At 40.9% G+C, this 13,435-nt stretch overlaps 1 protein-coding gene across 1 annotated transcript in view; it reads left to right on the top strand.

The window, feature by feature from the left end:
- The window catches only part of GORAB (golgin, RAB6 interacting), a 36,563-nt gene extending 23,760 nt beyond the window's left edge, over positions 1 to 12,803 (top strand). Inside the window, exon 6 of the mRNA XM_023761568.1 lies at positions 12,037 to 12,803. Coding sequence (XP_023617336.1) covers positions 12,037 to 12,255 — 219 coding nt within the window. The 3' untranslated portion in view covers positions 12,256 to 12,803. The remainder of the gene's footprint in view (positions 1 to 12,036) is intronic.
- The last annotated feature ends 632 nt before the right edge of the window (positions 12,804 to 13,435 follow it).

Below are 13,435 nucleotides of genomic sequence, written 5' to 3'. Positions count from 1 at the left end.
GTACACACACACACACACACACACACACACACACACATATATCTCAGCATGCTATATATATAATTTTACTATTAATAAATTATCTTTAATCAGCACATTGATTAAATTTAGACAATGAAAACTTGTCTATAGTGAGATTGAAAATAATATAGAAAATCTTGCTACTTTTGATTATGAAAAAAATACATTTTCTTTCTGACATTACAGTAAGTATGTATTTTATATGTTGGATATAAATTATCCTGTCATAAAGCATTTAAATTGTTAAAATGGTGATTTTCTTATTACTCTAATAGTTTATTAATTGCCATCACTAATACTTGACCACTACATTGTGCTATATGTGAATTTGTAAATAAATATAGTTTTGTTACAAAATCTGTGAATATCACGTTAAATTCTGATTTATCAGAAATTCCAAACAGTGAAGTCAAGCATTTTAAGTCTTAAAAAAGAAATAAAAGTGGATAAGGACAAATGTAATATAGTATACATAATAATTTCTGAAAAATAATTTTTTAATGAGTTTGTTTGAGAATATTATTTTCTAATAGTGAGGATGAGCACTGTATTTTTATATTATGTAATTTGACCTGAAATTATAGCTCTCCATTACTGGCTTCTCTAAACAGAGACATTTTTATAGACCATTTGTTTTTATTTATGAATGACATGCATAAAAACTGAAAACTTCATTGTCCAATATAGTCCTATTTTTCTAAGGGATAAACAAATCTGATGCACTTATAATGTGGTCTCTCGTTTATCTTTTTTTTTTAATTTCACAGTTTAATATGTGTTCTTGAGCAGTGTGTGGCAGTAATGCATCCTGAATCTTCATATGGTAGATACAATCCGCTATTTTTATATGAACCTCTGTTAGGACAAAATTCATCCATAAATGAGGTTTATAATATTGTATCCAAAAACAGATGGATACAACTTACTACTCAGTTTAAGTACCTTAAGAATTTATTATATAAGATATATGGAGAAATGAAAACCATGAAATAAATGAAATGGATGGGGCTTTGGAGATCATCTGATTTAATGATCTCACTTTACAGATGAGGAATTTGAGAGCCAGAGATTTCACTTATGTCATGTTGGCCAACTGGCTCACTTTAAACTTACAGGGATAGTCAAGTTATCCTATCTAAACTCTTGATGTGTCTCTTTCAACCTTGATGTATCTCCTAGAGTGCAGACCACAAAGTTCACTGCATCCCTCTTAAACCCACTCTGGGATTGTGTTGGTCCCTGTGAAATGCTTTCTATAAATGGTCCACTGAAACCATTATGTTGAAAAACATACCTTGCTTGGCTTTCCCAGGGTGGTATCTGAGTGTTCAGGTGATGATATAAGTGACAAAGTTCTATTGCATCAGTTTTGTACAAGAGCAGCTGTAGCCCATGTGTGAGAGGAACACGAGCAAATGAAGGAGACATGAGGCTCATTGGTATGAGGACCATATGCACGGGTTTCTCCAGGATAGCCCTGATATCTTTTAAAATCATGAAATACATTCAAAAGACTTTTGATATATGGATTCACAAATTCGCAGTAATTGTTAGTTTCTGTGAAGGAAATTATTGGTTCAAAATTGCTGCCATGAGTTTATTGGGGCACTTTGTAGAGCTGTCTTTCCTGGAGTTAAATTCCTCTTCTCTTCCACTTCTCAAGTAGTTAGAGCATAAGGTTATCAGGGCACTTGATGTGCTATGTAATTGAGGAGTTAACTGCTTTGGGTTATCTCGCTTGTTCTGTTTAAAAGACAGTCTTTGCCAAATTGTGGTAATTTTTACTCATTTATCTTTAAAAAAAAATACTTTGAAGAGTAAATTGAATTCCTGAATTTTCAGAGTTCTTTACCTTGATTCCGTACTACTTTCTTTAAATTAGAGCCATTTTTTATTAGTTTCAAGGAAACAGAGTTTCTTAAAACAAGGTTTGTGTTGCATTGAAAACAAAGAGTTTTTTCTTAAATTTTTCATCTCTGCATAATTCTACTGATGGAATTATAGCAATTGCAGGTAGTAAATCTTTGTACTCACTGAGAGCACAGCTGGTTTCCAAGTCAGATGATAAAAATCTGATTGCAATTCCTAGAGCATATTTCATTGCTGGATTGGCATTTGAATTATAGAGTAAAAACTCGGCTATAAACCTCTCTCACTCTTTGTTTGGATTTAGCAACATAGTACTCTCAAGGAGCTTTATCTGAGTATTTAGCAACTTCCTCTTCTGAGGCACTGGCACAAAACGGACTCTAGTGATTCTGACCCAGGCCATTCCCAGTGACCTTTATAAATGATGTTTTGAGTTTTGTATTTCTAAGGAGCCAAGTCAGCATTTTAAAAGGCCCTGATAGATATAACTCAGTCTGCCAGACCAGACCTGGGGCGCTCTGGACCAGGGTAATTATACCCCTTCTCAACATAGATTTACCCCAGGCCTGACTTGAACTACTCTCTGGAGGGATGAAGCAGGACACTGTTATCCAGTCTGCCTTTACCTTAATGTCAGGCTACTTTTGCAAGCTCCTAATCCCAAACAGCTGTCTTAAAAATGCAACATCATCCCTATGCAATGGGTCAAACAACTGTATACAGCTACGTACATGGAAGAGCTGTATAAGAGGTACATGATCTTTGCCTTTATCCCTAAGAAGCTTCTAGTCTATGCAAAGGACTAAGATTGATACTCATAAAATAGAGGCTGATACAGAACATAATCATAAAAATAGAGGCTGATACAGAACGTAATGTCTTATTAATGGGAGGACAGAATAAGTGGTAGGAACACTGAATATAGATGTATCCTCCGGAAGTCCCAAATTCTTCAAACACTTAATTTTAAATATTCTATCCAGTTGTTTTGCAATCCAAGAATGTATCTAGGACCTGCCATGCATTTCAGTTTGCCATTAGCACTGGGGAGCTACACCCACACACAACTAAAACAATAACAACAAAAACCTCTGTTAGATAATATGTCCAGATTTTGAGTTCAAAAGAAAATGTAGTCACCAGAGCAAGAGCACATTGGAAAACGGGGAGGTTTTTGCATGTCACTGATTTAAAACAGTGGGCCCACTGGGATTTATCAGTGAAAAAAGCAAAAAACTTCAAGTATTGGGAAAATTAACTTTAAGCACATGCCTTTCTGACAAAAGGTTGAAGTATCCTCTTATGTGCAGAACAGTGTAATTATAAGGGCCCATTGCAATAATTCAAGGCATTGCTTAACCAAGGGGCAGTAATTACTGCCCAAGCCAGAAAAAGATGGAAGTGGAACACACTGGTGTGAACTCAAGGATAACTCAACATGGATGCATGTTCAAAGTCACACATAAGAGAGGTCTTTCCAAGCCAAATGGCTTTAGGAACCTAAAATAGAGCCATAATTAAGCAATAAGACGTGACAGAGAGCACATTTCTTGGTGATTATAGCATGCCTCAGGGATAAGTCACTAGGCCAGAAGTTCATATGAGGAGTGAAATAACCTTGCAATGTATAGTGTCACGCTGCTAGAGGGAGAAGGAGGAGGAAATGAGTAATGGGAGTTAGTAGAGTTATTTCATAAGCTATTATTTCAGTTGTTGGGTAACACTACCTTGTGTATACTACACATGGCCATTAGTTGTATCCAGCATCCTAAAGCTCCATGTTTACACCAGAACCTTCATTTAAGTAAAAGCCCTGCAGAACTGTCCATCTTCTCATTTTCTCAGCCAAGCAAAAACCAGGCAATACAGACACAAACTGAAAAGTCCGTAGCCATATAAATGGAACTATATAGTCTGGTAGAATTATAATTGCAGTTGCTTAAACCTGGCTTGTATAACTTGGAAGTAGCTGAAGCAACCACATTGAGTCATTTTCAGTATTGTGGCTCATTTGTCTCATGTGCATTTAACTCAGAAACTACCAGTAGACATGGCCCTGTGTCCCATAGGTCCAGAAACCTCTGCAGCCTTCTGTGCTGAGCTTCCCTTCCTCACTGAGTTGCTGCTGGAAGACAGGGAGCACTCTAGAACTAGTCACCAACTGAACCCCACGCTATGGTGGAGCCGGGCCTTTCACCGGGATGACCAGTGAGATACCCAGTTTCCAAACTCTGAAGATGCCCTGAAAAGGCCTGCACATAGAGGCAGCCAGCTATCTTATTGCCATATTCCTCTCCATGTTTCTCTTATTCTTATCACTTTAGAAGATAATTAAAAATCTTCTGAACCAAACAGACAAGTTTTTTTGTGGTCCTTCACATCTATGGCACAGGCCAGGGCTGTACTCTGGACAAATTTCTGGGCAAACAATGGTTTTTATCTTAGACAGTCCAGCCCCTCTTTCAGGTGACCCGTGCCCTCACTCTCTTCAAATCTGCTCTTAAGAAAAGATCTGAAGACAGTTACTATAGACTGAAAATGTTGTGTCCTTCCAAAATTCATACGCTGAAACCTAACCCCTGATGTGATGGTATTAGGAGGTGGGTGGGGTCTTTGTAATGTTAGGCCATGAGGGTGGAGCCCTCATGAATGAGACTTATGTTCTTGTAAAAGACCTTAAAAAGCTTCCCTACCTCTTTGACTATGTAAGGACACAGAGAAGATAGTCATCCCTGAACCAGAAAGCAGCTCCTTACTAGATACCGAACCTGCCAGCACTTTGGTCTTGAACTTCTTAGCCTCTAGAACTGTGAGAAATAAATTTCTATTTTTGACAAGTCATCCAGTCTACAGTATTCTGTGATAGCAGCCTGGATAGACTAAGACAACAGTTACATCTTGGGGAAACTTTAAATCAGGTTACTTTTCCCAAGTGTCTCTACATTTTAATGTAATGAATCATTTTAAAGTAATGTATTTCAGTTTGTGTTGTGGAAAGCTTAACCCCCAACTAAAGGAATTTAAAGCATCAGAGAGCAGGTGTGAGAAGGAATTGAGATTCTGAAATGATATCCGACTGCATGAGCTGAGAATTGAATCTCTGAAGTTTTGCCCATGCTATAGTCTCCATTTAAGAAAGATGACCCAACCTACCTCCCCGACTTCCCATTGCTAGTGGAACATGTTAGGGAAATGAAATCGTCTGCCGTTTTAGCCACAAGTATCACTTACCTGTGGTTGCATAATAAACTGTCCCATAACTCAGTGTCTGAGATAAAAAACCACTGTTGTTTGCTTATGATTAAGTATTTGGTCCAGGCTCTGCTAGAAGTTCTGCTGATCTTATTGGGGATCACTCAGGAGGTTGCAGTACTCCACAGGGTTTCTTAGGGTAGGGTGGTCTAAGACAGCCCCACCCACAACCTGGCAATTGGTGATGCCTGACACCTAGGGCTTTTTCTCCATTTCGTCTCATCCTCCAGAGAGCCAGTTTGAATACAGTGGGGCCTTGACTTACGAGTTTAATTCGTTCAGAGACCGAGCTCGTTAAGGAGTTCGTTAACTCAAATTACCCTGTCAACTCAATGCAAAAAATCGGCGGAGAGACAGCTGGTATCTCAAAATACTCGTTAGTTAGTCGGGACACTCGTAAGTCAAGGCCCCACTGTATCTATTCACGGAGGGCCCAGGGTTAGAAGATAGCAGGAGTGAACTTCAAAGATAGCTCCTTGAGACCCAGGCTCAGCAGTCATACATCCCGTCTATTGCATTCCACTGCCCAAAGCAAGTCCCAAGACCAGCCCGGACCTGGTGGTGGCAAAATGGCCTCTGCATCTGATGGAAGAGGCAGGAAAGTCACATTGCAATGGACATTCATGTAGGAATGAGAGTAAGGGTTGTGCCATCTTTGCAGGTTACCACAGTCTGGCCCTCCTTGCTACAATAATTCACATCTATTCCACATACAAAATGCACCCACCTTTTCCCTCCAACCTCTCATCCCATTGTGGTTTCAGGCAGGGAGTCCAGGATCTCATCATCTGATCAAGTCCAGATGTGAATGCGGCTCCTCTTCATCGAAATACCTGTGAACAAAAATGAGAAGTTCCCTGTCCTCACCACACCTCAACATACAATGGTGAGACAGAACAGATCGCTTCAGTAGACACTCCCTTTTAAAAACAAGCACGAGGCAGAGAGAAGGCATTCTGAGAACTAGCCTGGGAGACGTTGTCAGGTCTCCCTCTACTGGGGCAGAGAGTATCCCTAGGGCCTAGTTCTGCTGCCTGGGGCTCCCTAGTTCACTGTTGTCCACCATTCTCGGCTCCACACTTTGAAATATCTTTCCTTCTCTATAAGAAATGACCCATGTTTGTAACTGAGTAGCTCTCTCAATCTGCTTCCCGATCATAGAAACTTGAGTGTCCAGAGACCTTTTTTCATTTTGGAAAGTCTCAGTCTTTCCTGGTTCAGACCCATAGTGCTTTGTTAATTCAACTCTCTCAAAATTTCATATGTTTTCTTTCAATCTTAGTGGGATTCACTCCGAACTCCAAAGCTACATGTACAGGGATTTCTTTATGAAAACCTCTCTTGGTGTTGTACATTTCAGGGAGCTGTGACCTAATGCCCCTATTATGGACTGAATTATGTCCCCCTCCTCCCAAATTGGTTGCAATCCTAACCTCCAATATGACTGTATTTGGAGATAGTAGGGCTTATAAGGAGGTAACTAAGGTTAAATGAGGTCATAAGGGTAGGACCCTGATTCAATAGGATTGATGTTCTCATAAGAGACAATAAAGATTTCTCCCCCTCCCTCCTTTGCCCCCCTCTCTCTTTCACTTCATTTGAGGACACAGCAAGAAGATGGTATTTTGTTATGCAGCTTGAGCTGACTAATACAAATTCTGGTAGCAATAAGTGGGATGCAACTGTAACAACTTACATCCCAGCATCTCCAAAAGTCTCAACTCATTCAAACATCTGAAGTCTACTAGTAAACTCCAAAGTCTCATCTAAATATCAGCTAAATAAGGTGCCATATAGTCTTACATGAAACTATACACCTACAAAGCATGAATTCCACTCAAAATAAACCATGCCTCAATAAACAAGACAGAGGAAAAATAGTGACTTAAAACAACTACTTTATTTTCTCATCATCCTCTGGGTCAGCAATTTGGACTAGGGTCAGAAGGACCAATCTGCTACTCCTCTTTCCACAGAATCAGAAGCAAATAAAATGGTGGTTGTTTTAAGAGTAAGTTTTGGGGGTACTCTCTGTGCAGCAATAGATCATCGATATGGCACAGTAGATTGAATCAGGAGCTCCTGCTTGTTCTATAAAACAATGAAGTACAAGCTGACCATAAAGGAGATCAACCACCCTTAGAATGATTAGCAAAAACTCTAGCCCAGTGGTCGGCAAACCGTGGCTCACAAGACACATGCGGCTCTTTGGCCCCTTGAGTGTGGCTCTTCCACAAAATACCACGTGCGGGCACGCACGTACAGTGCGAAGTTGACTTAAAACTTTAAGTAAAGTTTATTAAGTTAATTTTAGGGAACATTGTGGAGTGAAAGAAAATGTAGTGTCAAGGATTGAGAAAGGTATGTTGAGATGGTTTGGACATATAGAGAGGATGAACGAAAGGAGATAGACGGAACAAGTATACAAGACTAGTGTGGATGGGAGAGTTGGAAGGGGTCGACCTCAGTGAACGTACCTCAATCAGATTGAGGATGTTTTTAGCAAAGGCCAGCTTAGGAGTACCCTAATTAAGTTAATAACAATGTACCTACCTATATAGTTTAAGTTTAAAAAATTTGGCTCTCAAAAAAAATTTCAATCGTTGTACTGTTGATATTTGGCTCTGTTGACTAATGAGTTTGCCGACCACTGCTCTAGCCTATCTAAGGTCTATGACCTATCTAAATGATGCCTAAACCACCAATCAGAGCTTCCATTTGAGGAAGATTTTAGTGCAGAACTCATAGAATTGCGGGCGCATCCAGTGGATCTGCTTTCCCAGAATTGCCCTTACATATCTCAAGGTCTCGTTCTTGGTGGGTTTCTGTCCAGGCTGGCCTCCTCTAAGCTGCGTATGGTACCACTGGTCCATCGTACTCAACTCACATAGCTTACATCTTCAACATCCCTTGGACCATACTGTGGGATCCCTCCAGGTCTGGCTCTCTCTTAACCACTTCTGTACCTCTCTCAGGACCCACAAAGATATTAGGCTCAGCTCCCTTACCAGTCTAGGACCATGGAAAACTCTCCAAGGCAACGCATACCCTTTTCCTGTAAATGTGCCAGGCAGCTTGTCTGGCACAATGCTGGGTAGAGGGGATCTCTCTGAGGCTTTCCATCTTTTGGATTCTAACCTGGAATTAAGACACAGTTCTCCTTGTTCTCAGAATGTGAAAGACCCACACTCATGCCAGCGTTCAGCCTGTGGAGGGGGCAGAGGTAGAGTGCAAGAGCCCCTTTCAGGGACTCCCCAGGGCCCAACCCTCCTTGCTTTGCTTTAGAATAGCCTCTTGTCTCCCAGCCAGGGGAATTTTTATATTATAGCTATTTTACGTGGGCAGGAAAAAATTGGCTCAAGTTGATCAAATATTCTTCCAAACCTTTTTTGTCTGAAGCCTGAAGTTCAGCTTTCTAAACTCAAACGCCAAGAATTTGTCTCTTTTGTTCTCTGGTGCTGCTGTGACAACCCTCCCTGAAGGCAAGAAATGACTCATGGTCTAGCTGCCCAGATGGGGGAGGGTCAGGGGTAACAGGAAATCACGGGGAAAAACACATTTGTTAATACATCAAAATATTATCCTGCTACACTAGGATTCCTATTCTTTTTCTTATTCTTGGTTCAATGGAGACCAACCAGTCCTCTCCTTTCTTACAAAGAGTTCTGCATTCGATAGGGTTCTTTGATATGTAAGAAAAAGAAATCAACTCATTCTTGCCCACCCTCTCCCTAAAAATGAAACGCTGGTGCTGGGAGGAGGGGTGGAAAGGACCAAAGACTACGACAGAAATGTAACCTTGCTTTCTGAAGGCACCCGAGACCTGAATTTCCACGGGAACCATGCTTTCTATGGTTTCTATTCTTCTCTCTGCCTGTTGGCTGTGTTCACTTTAGGACTTTCTCTGGTCCCTCTGTAGGGGAGGCTGAAATTTGAACTCCTGCTACCTGCTGGGACTGAAATCAGTTGCTGGGGGATCTGAATTCTAATGGAAGGGACTCTGACTCCATGAGCTTGGTCAATGGTCAAACAGCTGTGGCTGAGGCATGCTTAGAGGGCAGGACAGAATCCCATTTTATATAAAGTGCCCATCACCAATGAAGGGAGGGAAAATTCTTGAAAAAGTAGAGGCTGGACTGATAACCCCTATGTTAGCATAAAAAACATTCACACCTGTAAAGAATTTTTGTGAGTTTATTTGAGCCAAACTGTCGACAATTGCCGAGAAGCAGAATCTCAATGTGTTGGGATTGTTTTATACATTACAAAGGAGGAGACATAAGTGGTGACATGAAATCCAACGGAGGCGGGAGAAAGCAAAGGAGGGGGAGAACCTCTGGGATTGGATAAAAAGTAAAATGATAGACACATACTTAGGTGGGTACAGGAGAGTTAACCGTCAACAATGAACATTATAACTATAACAATGAAGGAATTTGTGGTCTCTGTCCTGGGGCCCAGGGCATTTGGCTGTGCCCTGAGGGGTCCTGAAAAAGGGAAGTTACAAGTTACCCTGACATTTCAAGGATGTTATCTTAAGACGCAAAAAGGCTCAGTTAGGTAAAGATTGACCTTATCAAGGAAGATACTGGCCTAGGACGAGACTACCCCCATAGCTGCTTTTAGTTATAGTTTTAATTTCAGACCATCCTTTGTGGTTACTTTAGGTCTTTGAGTTTGCAAGACCGCCATGCAGGCCTTCCCTGAGCTTGTCAGGTTAGCATGTGGCCCCTTTTTCATCCACACTTAGATGTCTAATTTATTGTTCCCAGGGTGGAAGTGATTTCACCTTTATTAAATGACCTTGCAGCTTACCTGTACCTATCATGCCACCTTTATCATGCTTCGTATTTTATAGCTATTAATGGACGTGTCTAATAGACCATCAGCAACTCGTGGGCAAGAACTTAGTTTCTCTCTGCATAAAGGTGAAGTGTGCTGCACGTAATAGGTGAAGGGTCATATGAATCCATGGGAATAAAGAAGTTAGTTGAGTCAATAATCCCAAACAATCAATGGATACTATAAGGTGAGAAATATAAGGCATTTGTATGGTAGGTATAATTCTGAAAAAATATCCAGATACCTTCTATTATATGCAACACTTTCCTTTAGGCAGGGAAAGAGTTAAGCAGTTTTGCACTGTGTTCATGGACTTCTGACATGATATAAAACACTACAATTTTGGCTTTTCCATTTTAGCTGACATAGTTTAAGTTGATGAATATTTTGATTTGTGCCAGTCTCGGGGCAGTTTTAAATGCTATCCCTGCAGGAGTCAAGAAGTCCGGTCATAATCATAACAATATGCTTGTCAGTCAAAAGCACCGGAAGATTGTTTAGGTGCAAAGAAAGCATTTTCCCTGAAAGGAAACAGGGCAATTGAAATCACCTACTTTTCAAGGCATTGAAGTCAAAACTGTTACCAGCTTCATGGTGTGAAAATCCAGGTCTCAGGCAACCCCTTGGTCAGACCCCACTATGTCCTCAGGCTATGCAGCCAAAAACAAGTTAGTCTGAAGTTCAGAAGAAATGAGACTAAAGGGAAAGCAGGGGGACCAGGGTTGATGTTCCCATCATTATATGCAGGTCACCATTTGAGCAAGGAATGTATAATGAATTCCCTTCCATCTCTGAGTCCAAGCACCTTGGGACAGGTTTGCTGAGCCAGCTAAATCAGAGAATTCGTGCAATTATACAAGATCTGGGCTGAAGAAAGTGATTTTATTCTACTCTTTTCCTGAACAGACTGAGCAAATAATATTTGATAGAATTGACCTAAAGGTTATACCATAGGAACTGTTTCCATTACAGCAAGCAAAATTTAAAAATTCACAGAGCATTGGGTTCATTAGTAAAAGGGGAAAAGCCAGAAACCAGTGTGGGAGAAAGGAAAGAAGAAAGGAACAGCCTGGAGAAATGGATTTTAAAATTGGAGGCAGCCCAGAATTATTCAGATCTCTGGATATCTTGGTGTCAGGACCTTCTTATTTCAATGTTAGTGTGACCTTAACAATTCCAGCTGCTCAACAAATTTGCTCAGCAACTTCGCCCGACCAGAGGAAAATTAAAAAACGAATCTGGTATGCCTCTTCTAATTTTATTGCATCAATAGCAGCTTGTACATGGAAGCGAACTGGTTAAATAAAAAAGTTACTATAATAGAAAAGACACCTTTCACCCCCAAAGAATTCCATAGACCCCATGCTGATATCAAAAGAATCTCCTCATGGGAAAGAGCAATGTGGAAAGCAGAGGGGAACAAAAATCTGGTGTGCGGCGTCCGCTGGGAGCTTCAGGCAAATATGAAACAATGACTTCATGCAGTAGATAAATTTCTCACATTCTTCAACCAGTTTTATGGGCGAAATACTCATGTATCTATCCAGTTGTGTGAGCACCACGCCTGCCCAAAGGAGAATCTGAGTGGGTATTAAAACATATATCCAGGGTGGAACTCTTAGCAAATGCTAGTCCTTTTGTCCCACGGTTTTCCAATGTTGGTCATTCTTGAAGTCAACCAACAACATGTTGGTGATGATCCTCTATTTCACTGATAAGGAAAAGATAAGTTTGAAGAGGTAACAAAAAAAAAACTTTAGCAATAATAGAGCAGGAGGACATTGACTGTCACATGTACGTCCAGCCTCCCACACTCTCTACCGTCCCAGGTTGCAGTGCGAAGTCTGGCTTTCCTGGCACACCACAATGTGCCCCAGACCTGCCTCTCTTGTTGGCTGTCTCCTGATTTTCTCCTATGAGGACGTTTTTTCTTTTTCCCTTTAAGCTGTCTCTATTCATTGTCTAACTCAGCCATGCACACATGTGCCTCTGCCCCTTTATGCTCCGTTTTCCCTCCCTTCTTTGTCTGAACTCTGTCTTTGTCTCCTTCAGCCTGGATGCCTCCATGCAACTCTCAGGGGCTGCTCCAGCCTTTGCCAGGTCTCTCATCTGGATCCCTCTCAACTGGCACTCTGCCTAGTGGGCCTCACCCTCCAATATCTCTCAGGATTTCATGCGCCTCTGAGGCCATGCGGATACCAGAAAGTAGAAAGGCTTCGGAATCAGATAAATTTGTGTGGAGATCCAGGCTCCTTCCTTGAGGAACTGTGATAATTTAGCCTCTCTGTCGTTTCATTTTTCTCATGTGTAAACTGGGAATCATAATATACTAGCATAGCTTACAGAGTTCTTGGGGACATCAAATAATGTCCTATGTACAAAGTGCCTCGTCCCTTACACCACCAAGTAAGTCAGAGCCTCGTCTCATGTGTTCCCTGCTTTATCTATCAGCACCTAGAAGAGTTCTTAGCACAGAGTAGGTGCTCAGTTAATGCTTATTAAATGAATTAATGAATATTCGGCACACAATAAACATTAGTTCTTATCTATTTTTTCAATAATTTTTGCAGGGCAGGGTGTATGCATGTACTCACTGGGAGGAGCTTTGATAAGTGTTTTCTTGTAGGTCCTTGGTCTCTCAATGGCACATAAAGATCCATTTATTATGGCAGTTAACGCACTTGTCTATGAACTTCAATGCTATTCCCTACTGATGAAAGCAGTAGCAGAGTAAAAATAATAATAATCTTAGAAAGTAAATGAGGGAACTAGAAAAAGGCACTTGAGAAATATTTATCAATTTTTAACCTTTTGTACCTGTCCAGCATGCTGAGAAATATACCATAAAACTCAAAGATAAAGTACAAGACATCAGTAATAAAGGTATGAAGAAGGAAAGAAGGAAGGAAGGAGGAAGAGCAGGAAGGTGGAAAAAAACGGAAGAAAGGAAAGAAGGGGGAGTGGAAGAGAGGGCAGGGAGGAGATAGAGGGAGAGAGTAATAAAAAAGAAAAACAGAAGAAGAAAAAAAGCTGCGAACATATTGCTGTTGCCTCAAGGCTGCGTGTCTTATGTTTGTTCCCAGGCCTCTTGTGATCATCTGGCCCAGGCTGGGAACAGCCTCAGAGGAGTTCTGAAATCCCAAGAGGATAGTGGTATTTAAAGTCCAGAAATTTCGTATCACAGAGCATGCCAAGCCACCACACATCAGCCTCTTCTCTATGTGTCTATCAGCAGAAGCAATGACATCTCGGGTCCTAGAAGGCCCCTTCTTGATTTTAACCCAAGCGAATTCTTCCCATTTAAAATTTAAAAAAAAATCAACTTGGACTGTGATCTCATACACCAGAGAGACAGTTTGGAGCAGCGAAGGCAGGTTTTCCCCTTGGCATAATGGAAACCATGTGTGCCATTACGGATTTCTAATGCTCCAATGAGGTGGGTACAAGTTGC

The sequence above is a fragment of the Myotis lucifugus genome, unplaced genomic scaffold (genome assembly GCF_000147115.1).
Source record: "Myotis lucifugus unplaced genomic scaffold, Myoluc2.0 scaffold_211, whole genome shotgun sequence".
In the NCBI taxonomy this organism is placed as follows: Eukaryota; Metazoa; Chordata; class Mammalia; order Chiroptera; family Vespertilionidae; genus Myotis; species Myotis lucifugus.
The sequence above is the reverse complement of the archived record's forward strand: the minus strand, read 5'-3'. Positions and strand labels throughout refer to the sequence as shown.